Consider the following 9,267-nt stretch of genomic DNA (forward strand, 5'->3'; position numbering starts at 1 on the left):
CTATTTATTAGAGTATGGAATAAAGAGAATTTGATATTACTCCTTGTTTACATGAATCCCACTTTCTCACAGAACCTGAAATGAATCTTGGATTGTACTATTAAATTCTTTGTGTTTAAGGCAGTTTAATCTGATATCCCAGACAAAGTCAGTTTTGTTAACCTTAAGCTTGTTGATTGGAAAAATTACTGCACATTTATTTTGCCTTCATTGAATAAACATTCTAAAAGATGTAGTGCATTTACACAAATATTAAATTTACCTATTCTAAATAAAGCACATCACTGCTTAAGTAGGAATTCAGACAGTGATACAGTTTTGTTTGCTTTTAAAATCCAAAATAAAACCTAATGTATTAAAATTATTTCATTTTAGAGAATGATCAGAATAGCTTTTTGAAAATTCAAGATAGGGGGCGGCTAGGTGGTGCAGTGAGTAAAGCTCCAGCCCCAGAGTCAGGAGGACCCAAGTTTGGTTCAGGCCTCAGACACTTGACACCCACACACAAAAAAAAAAAAACTAGCCGTGTAACCTTGGGCAAGTTACTTAACCCCAGTTGCCCTCCAAAAGGCAAGAAAAAAAAAGAAAATTCAAGATAATATAATTTTAAAACTAATTATTATCAATTTCATATTTTTACTCTTACTTTGGTAACTTGATTTTTTTTAAATTTAGTTTTAGTTCATAAAATTTTCATTTTCATTTTGGTTCATAAAAGCTAATAAGCATTTATCTGTTTTGCAGTGGTTCAGGACAAACCATTAAAATGCAGACAGAAAACTTGGGTGTTGTTTATTATGTCAACAAGGATTTTAAGAATGAATATAAAGGAATGTTATTACAAAAGGTAGAAAAAAGTGTAGAAGAAGATTATGTGACTAATATTCGAAATAATTGCTGGAAGGAAAGACAACAAAGTAAGTTGAACAAATAATTAACATTTTAAGATTTTCAAGACAGATTTACTGCCGGTTTCCTAAATTACTCTTTGTACCATGCGGTTTCCCTTGTGATTCTCATTTATCTTCTCTCTCCCTTCCTTCTGTTTCTGTGGCTCTCTTTCCCTCTCAGTCTGTGCCTCTCTCATCTTTTTTTTGGTCAGCATCAATGTAATATTTGTGTAACATCATGTACAGCTTAGATATTGATCCAGGTGTCAACAGAATTTTCCTGATGTATGGATGGATTGTCTTCTTTCTGTTATACATGGGTAGCTGCATTATTACTTCTTATCTGCTGCTAAATGCTCAGTATTTCCAGTTAGCACTGAATGGAAAAATGTGATATAATAGAATCAACACTGCAGTCAAGAACCCTGGGTCAGAGAGCCGACTGAATTTAACTAGCTGTGACTTTGGGCAGAGCTCTTAGCTTCCTTTTCTGTAAAATGGGGAAAGTTCATGCTTAAATAAGCTACCTGCTTGAACTTCTTCAGATCACAGGGTGTTATGATCAAAGATTCACCATGTGAAACTAACAGTGTGCTTTGGTCAGATCATTTCACTGATATTAACCTTATGTTTTCACTTGCTAAATGGGGAGACTGTATCCTGTAGTTCCCTGAAATGTTTGTTTGTTTATTTGTTTGTTTTTTAAGAATTGTTTTATAAAATAGTCTGGTATAACGGAAAGAACATGGAAGGATTCTGATCCCCATTGGCCAGCCTGACTTTGGGTGGTCTTCATTTTCTCCACCTCATGAGGTCTTCTGATAAGGATTGAAATGTCCAGGAGATAGATTGTAAGAGGAGTTAGATGCTGAGGAGTTAGGTGAATGCATGGTTAAGCAGTAGCCATGGAATAACATTTTGTTTTTAGTTGTTCATTTTATTAGTAACCAGTTCAGAGAAGCCTCAAAAGTAATGTGTTCATTTGCTGATAAAAAAGGGCTCCCTCCAATAACCTTCACAAAAGTTTGCCTCATATTATAAATGAGAAAATGTGCTCACAATATGATTTAATATTTAGTAGTTTATATTAAACTATTCCTGAGGTCACAATGAGTTCATTCAGTGTCAGTAGCTATAAACCTTAACTGTTAATTCAATACCTAAAGATAAAAGGTCAATGTGATATTTCTTGACATGATGGTAGAATTCAGGGGCAGACAAGTGGTGAAGTAGATAAAGTATGGGCCCTGGAACCAGGAGGACCTGAGTTCAAATACAGCTGTGACCTTGGGCAAGTCACTTAATCCCAATTGCCTCCCCCCCCCCCCCCCAAAAAAAGAAATGATTCCAGAATTCTAAAGGGGACAGGATACCAGGAACTCTGTCAAAAATATTATTAATATTTTTAAAAAATCATAAAATGTAGAGCCAGTAAGAATGTTAGAGATCATCAGCTCCAACTCCCTGGTTTTATGGATGAGGAAACTTAAGACCCAGAACATGTAGAACCCTGTATTTTTCCTGTAGGCATAGTCATCATGGCACAGTCTTGAAATCATTTCAAAGGCCATCTCTCTCTCTTTCTTTCTCTCTCTCATTCTCTCTCTCTCTCTCTCTCTCTCTCCTCTCTCTATGCCCCTCAAGCAAAGATTTACATATCTGTGATGTGTCTTTCCTTTGATAAGTGGTCAGTATACATCTTGGTTATGATGGATAGCATTCACGCCCTCCCTCACTTCAGTGTTGTGGGGAAGAATCAAACTTTTGCCTTGTGCAGGTTCCTAAGGCTACATACAGGGTATTTTTAACATTTTAATTTACTAGACACCAATGCATGGCATCAGCTGGCCAGTTATTCCTCTGATATAAATGTCAGTGGAATGTGACAGCAAGTTCGGCAAGCATCTGGCTCCTACTTGCTTAATTTTCTTGTTTGTAAGAATAGAGAATTCTTTTAGGGAACAATCTAATTGTCTTTACATATTTAAAAGGTTGTTACATGAAAGAAGCTCATTCTACAGGGGGCCAGAGGAAAGACTAGGACAAATGGCTACAAGTTGTAGAGAGAGAGATTGAGGCTTCCTATAAGGACAGACTTGCTAACAGTCAGAGCCGGCTGGCCCAGTGGGAATGAGTAGTATGGGGGACTCCCTGTCAGAGATGGGGGAGAAGGGTGGTTTCAGGCAGAGGAGTGTCAGAGGAAACCAGCTCATCTGTGAGAGTCTTCGATTTGCCCTGTATGACTCTGGTAGTGGTCAGTAGCAGAACTACGATCCAGACCTGACTCCAGAGCCAATGCTTGGTGCTTCAGGGGGAGAAACACTCAAAAAAGGTTACACTCTTCTGGGGGGTGGGGGGAGTGGGGTTCAGTCAACAGATTTTTATTGAGTGACTGTCAATGACACTGTATTTTAAAACTGTAATTATTTCTTAAATTAAAAAAAAATTTTGTGTGTTTAAAGAAACAGATATGCAATATGCAGCAAAAGTGTACCGGGATGATCGACTACGGAAAAAAGCAGAATCCCTAAGTATGGACAACTGTAAAGAATTAGAGCGACTGACCAGCATCTACAGAGGCGGATGAACTGAGGTTCTAGTTTACATCTTTAGCACACTTTTTTTTTTCTGTACAAGAAGAAATTTTGTTTCATTGTAAAATCTCAAAAAAGAGTCGGATATTAAAAACTAAACTGAGTAGTTACTCCCTGAAATTTCATGCTATAGGACTCAAAACCATTAACGGTTTCTTTACATAATAAGAAAGTGAAAACTAAAATTCATGGTTTAGTTATGCATCTCTTCATTGTTATTTAGTTTTACTTCCAATGCTTACCTGATTCTTTAATCACAGATTATTCAGAAAAGGATTATCATACCTCTAGCAGTTCTCCAGTCATAGTGATTCCATTCTTCTTCCCTTGTCATGTAAATATTTATGAAAAAAAACAACCATTTTTGTGTATATACAAGTTATTGACTTTATATTTAAAAATCTCAGAAGTTTAGCTCCATGAAACACTTCAGCTCACTGATGGAATAACTATATGACAACGTTACTTTTTCCTTGTCAGGTGTCCAGTGTGTGGAGTTTAAACAATGACACTTTTTTTTTTAAAGGCAATTTAACTTTGTGTAAAAAAATCTTCTAGCTTTATCTGCTTAGAAGAATTTAATATTTTTAAATGTATATTCCTGAATATATGTTGAGATGAATTGAACTGGTGTAGATTATCAGTTTGCCATTTAGTTTTATGAATTGCTAAGCAATGTGAGAAAATGAAAAGCTATCCTGATTAATTTAAAAATAAATACAATAAAAATGATATACAGACATTTAATGTTGACATTTCTTGAGAAGTAAATGTCAGTTTTAAAATTCTGAAAGTAAATATATCCCTTTGCCCCCACCCCCAGCCAACTGATGTCCATTTAAAAGCTTCTAAAGTTTATGAAGGAAAAGACACACCCCCTACAGAAATTTGCATTTTCTTAATGCTTATTTCATGCTTGGTCTTGAAAGTAAATTAATTCTTTTGTAAGCAAGTGATAAGAAAAGTTACTACTAAAATTAAGCCTTATGCCTTTAACACTATTGCCAACTACTGAACTTTATTAGATAGACAACTTGCAAAATTATTTGATCTGTTTGGCTATATGCAAAGATGAACAGAAATATAGTGGCAGGTAGAATAATGATTTACAGGAAGTCTCTGTAAATGTCTCTGTAGCGCCACTCTGAGCTTAAAATCCACTCACCCTTTGAAGTAGTCAAATTGAATCTTAATAGAAAATATACATTTTTGTAATGAAATCCATTAGTATAAATTAGAAAGAAATGGAAGCAGCTGGATATTGGTTTTTGTGCCTGTAAATTGAGTATGAGGGTATTTTATTTGAGATTTTCTATGTTGAACAATTGTCATATTTCAATCATTTTGCTTCATACTCATTTAATGGAACAAGAACAAGTCTTTGACAGTTTTTCTACTTGATGAGAATGCTAGAAATTTGGTAATAGTAGCAGTGCGCATTCTGTTTAGAAGTTATTTCTGAATTTAGCTAATTTATTGTCAGTCTAATAAATTCCTGCTAAAATGACCATTCTCCTTAAAATTGTCCTTTTGTATCTCTTTTTCCAAGTCACTCACTAGAATTGCTTGGTTGCATCATAAATTATAAAACAGCAAGCATAGTAATTAAGGAAAAGTAGAAAGCCAAATCAAGTTTTACTTAACTTTTAGAGAAGTGGCCTTTAGAATAAATAGCATACTTAAAAGGGAATTACAATTTTGAAGTATTTCCTTCAGCCTGCAGAGTGGGCTGTTAGCAGATAAAGGATGTAAATTGTTGCAAGAGATCATTGTTATTTATTTTGAAAGTATTATAATCATTAGAAAACATACAAATTTGGGTTAGAATTAAAATATTTCCATCCGTTGCTTTTTCCAGTTTTCACAGGAATGGTGGGCATAAATGGGGGTAGTTTGTTTGATTCAATGCTCCTGTTTAATAATTCTTTTTCTTTTAATTTGGAGTTTGAGGGTGTTGGAAGACTTTGGTAAAGTTAAGTGAAACTGTATAATGCTAACTTATACATGGTTCTAGACAGTGTTATGCTTTTATTGTATTGGTGTGTTCCATTGAATTTTATAAAATATTAAGGCAAAATGTGCTTGGAAAAAGAACATTCTAAAATTGATTGTAAACACTAATAATGACTGAGAAAATTTCTGGGTGCCCTGATGACCAAGCCTCAGGAGCTTCTGCTGCTTTGTACTCTGGGGGTGAGAAAAGTTGGATTTTCTATACTGCCTGCATGCTGTTTAAAAAAAAAAAGAGGTCCATGCCTTTTAGTATTTTAAGGTATGCGAGGCAAGATTTGGCCACCTGAAGGTGGGAGATTTTCATGTTTGATACTCATTTCAAAGAAAAATTTTTTGCCTGTGAAATGTTATTATTTATAAAAGGTATGCGTTCATCTCAGATTCCAAACTAAAACTTTTTGTCACTCTCCAAAGGCTCCCAATCATGGAGTAAAGCTGTACTGTACTGTAGATGTTTTACGCTGTCTTAGTTGGCCTCAAAGAAATTTTTCTCACCATGTCCTTCAGTTCCTCACATTAGTAATGAATTAAAGCTTCTACAGTCAAACAAAATAAAGTATTCTAATGTCTTTGTGAGTGAATCGAGACAAAATCAAATCAAGCTACTTGACTTTGTCACTTTTGTTCTCCCTTTCCCTATAATTTACAGATGGATTGGTGCTAGTTGCCACCTTGGCTAATTTTTAGAATTGTTGAGGATTTCATTCTCAACATTGTATAGTAGTTTCAGGTTAGTTCTTTAAAAGTGAAAATAATTCATTGCAGAACTAATTGGATTTGAATGCATCTGTAACTATTTGTTCCATACCCTTAATATAAAATATAAATAATATTATGCAAATACTCTGGAAGAAGTAGTGAAGCCTTTATATATGAGCATCATTACACTAATTCATTAGACTAATTTGCTTGTACTACCTCTATTTAGATGGGTTTCCTGCTTTTCCCGCCTCAACACACCCTGCCCTAAACCCTAAAACCAACAAAACCTTCATCTCCAGGCCCACATCTAACAACTAAAAGGCCTAGTTAACTGCAGTTGGATTGATTTAAAATAGTCTCCTCTTGGTCTTCAATATTTTAAAATAGACATGTCATCTGGCAATGAAACGCCACCTGATAAGACATGTTTTGATTTTTTGCATAATTATATATAAATTGAATCTCCCACCAATGTTAAGGCAGTAACAAAAATTCTTGGTTGTTTGCCTGAGTTCTAATCAAGGCAACTTTCCTATTAAGTAAGTATTATATGAAAGAATCAAAAGGTTCATTGAAAAACTTATTTAGTGTCCCTGTGGGAGACTTGGATCCAGTTAAGTAATCTTCTAACTCCTTAGCCTCACACTGAATAGGGCAGAAAGGAGAGCTCTGTGAAGTCTTCCCTCCCGGTATGGACAGGAAAACAGCACTAAATAGGCTTCTTTGCAACTTTACAGACTATGTGACGAAACAGATGAATACAAAAATAGTAGTCTGGCAAATACATTTGTCATTTAAAGTTTTAGGGCCAGCAGATCCCTTTATATATTTTTAAAAGAAAATAAGCAAAATGAGGATCCCCTTAAGGAATTTTACATATCATTGATCTGATGGGAAACATGGTAATAGAATTCAGGCTTCCTTTTTTAGTTTAAATACTGTTAAAATACATATTTCATGTGAATGGAAGCAGTTTTCTTTTAAATAACATTACTTTAAAACACTCCTTATATTAAGGATTGTGCAGCCTTTTTTTTTTTTTAATAAATTCCCTTTGCATGTATAACTTTTCCCTGATCAAGATAAGATTTTTCTTTTCATTTAATGCCAACATTTGGTGGTCTTGGGGCCATTAGATTGTGAATACTCTGTGTACTGTGTGTGTGTATAGGTGTATATATTTTTTTCAGCTAATACCTCAAACTTGTGATTGTTTAATTAATACCACAATATGTTTGCACAGAGCAGGGCTTCCATTAGCAGAAGGATTAATCTTCTTATTCTAGGCAGTCACTTCAGAATCTTGTTAAATATGAATTCCAAACCTTTTCATTAATCTTTTTTTCCCCTTAGAGTATAGCCATTCCTATTCTAAGTTCCATTGTTCAAAATAGCTTGTACTGTTTCTCTTCAAAGCCATCTGAAAGTATACTAGGTAAGAAGGATTTTTTAAAATATCTCCATCAGTTCATTACAATTCATGTTTGAGACTATTAACTCACAAAGACTATTATACCAAGAAAATAGTTAACATAGATCCCCAGACAAGCTTCAGTGCTTCTTAAGGCACTGAGACCCACATTTTAAGAAGCCCTAAAAGGGTCATGAGTGGAAAGCGTTTGGGAAACCCTGGAAATAATTCCATTTCACAAAAGACAGTATGCCTTATTAAAACATTCCAGTTTGGTAAACCACTTTTACAGACTGAAATAACGGAACTTTCGTATGGGTGACTTTCAACTTATGTGGCACGGGTTTTGATAATGAAGAGTTTGTTTCTTGTTCTGGCTAGTCATAATGACTGCCAATGAAACAAATAAAAGGACTAATTCACTTGGTCATTATCGATACGGAGAAATGCTTCTTGCCTTTCTTTCACCTGTCATTCAGTATACCCCCTGCTAGTCCAAAATTTAGTGTGTATGCTTTCGAAAACCACAGATAATTTTCCCAGTGTGTGTAGGAATTTTCATGGAAGCCTTGTAAAGAAAATTTAATGAAGTAAAGCTGGCATCTTATATAGGAGATCTTATTTTGTCTATATAGTGCATTCGAGATTACAAAATGAACTGTCTGATTTGTAACATATTTACTGTAATATCAGACTTATATCAAAATAAAATTATTTTCAGTGTGAGAACTGTGTTAAAGAAATGGCATTTGATTTTACTTTTGTAAACTTGTAAGTTCTGTTGAAAGCTTCATGATAAATTTGTTTTTCAGTTCTTAGTTTTTCTGTCTGTACAAGGTGGGAACAAATTGAAGTATATTATTCTCCCTTCAAAAGATTACAGTACAAGTTCACTTAAAAGGTTTGTTGGGTTTTATGATTCCTGGTCTTCCTATGATCCCTCCACCATCACTGAACAATTGGAAGAGATGCATAGAAATAAGGGTCATTTTGTATTTGTCTTTGTTTACGATGAGCAAAAAATTTATCACCCACCACTTACCTCACAGGCAGTTGTGAGGAAAGTACTTTGCAACCTTTTTTTTTTCTTCTTGTTTTTTGGAGGGGGAAGGCAGGGTAATTGGGGTTAAGTGACTTGCCCAAGGTCACACAGGTAGTAAGTGTTAAGTGTCCAAGGCCGCATTTGAACTCAGGTTCCCCTGACTTTAGGGCCGGTGCTCTAACTTTGCAGCCTTTTAAAGTACTACTTGATAATTTCATCCAGCTGGCAGTTGGGCTGGACCTGGGAAAGCAGATAGTCAAAAATGGTCCCTTTGAAAAGGACCACATTTGAAACCTTTCTAACCTACTTGAAATCTTGTGAAATGAATTCTAAGCCTTTTTATTAATCCTTTTTTTTCCACAGAAAAAGAGTCACTGTAGAAAGATTTTTTGTGGAGAGGGTGCTAAAAATCATTTTTTTATATTTTGTGCCATTTATAATAGTATAATAATGGGTAAAATACAAAACTACAGTCATACATAAGTGTAATACCTTACACAGGGAAAATAGACATTCATCCTCAAATAAATTTTACTCATTGACTACCTTGGAAAAAAAACCATCCTAATTATAGCCATACAATCAGCAATAAACCCCATCACTTCAGCTAGGTTA

The 9,267-nt window shown here is 34.7% G+C and overlaps 1 protein-coding gene across 2 annotated transcripts in view; it reads left to right on the plus strand.

The window, feature by feature from the left end:
- DNAJB14 (DnaJ heat shock protein family (Hsp40) member B14) overlaps positions 1 to 8,339 on the plus strand; it is a 102,132-nt gene extending 93,793 nt beyond the window's left edge. For both annotated transcript variants that reach the window (XM_069094046.1, XM_069094036.1), the window contains 2 exons: positions 745 to 917; positions 3,353 to 8,339. In XM_069094046.1, coding sequence (XP_068950147.1) covers positions 745 to 917; positions 3,353 to 3,477 — 298 coding nt within the window. In that variant the 3' untranslated portion in view covers positions 3,478 to 8,339. The remainder of the gene's footprint in view (positions 1 to 744; positions 918 to 3,352) is intronic.
- Positions 8,340 to 9,267: the final 928 nt, after the last annotated feature.

This window comes from Petaurus breviceps, unplaced genomic scaffold (assembly GCF_028583685.1).
Source record: "Petaurus breviceps papuanus isolate PSGF00001 unplaced genomic scaffold, PetGlider_PUasm1.0 126, whole genome shotgun sequence".
NCBI lineage: Eukaryota > Metazoa > Chordata > Mammalia > Diprotodontia > Petauridae > Petaurus > Petaurus breviceps.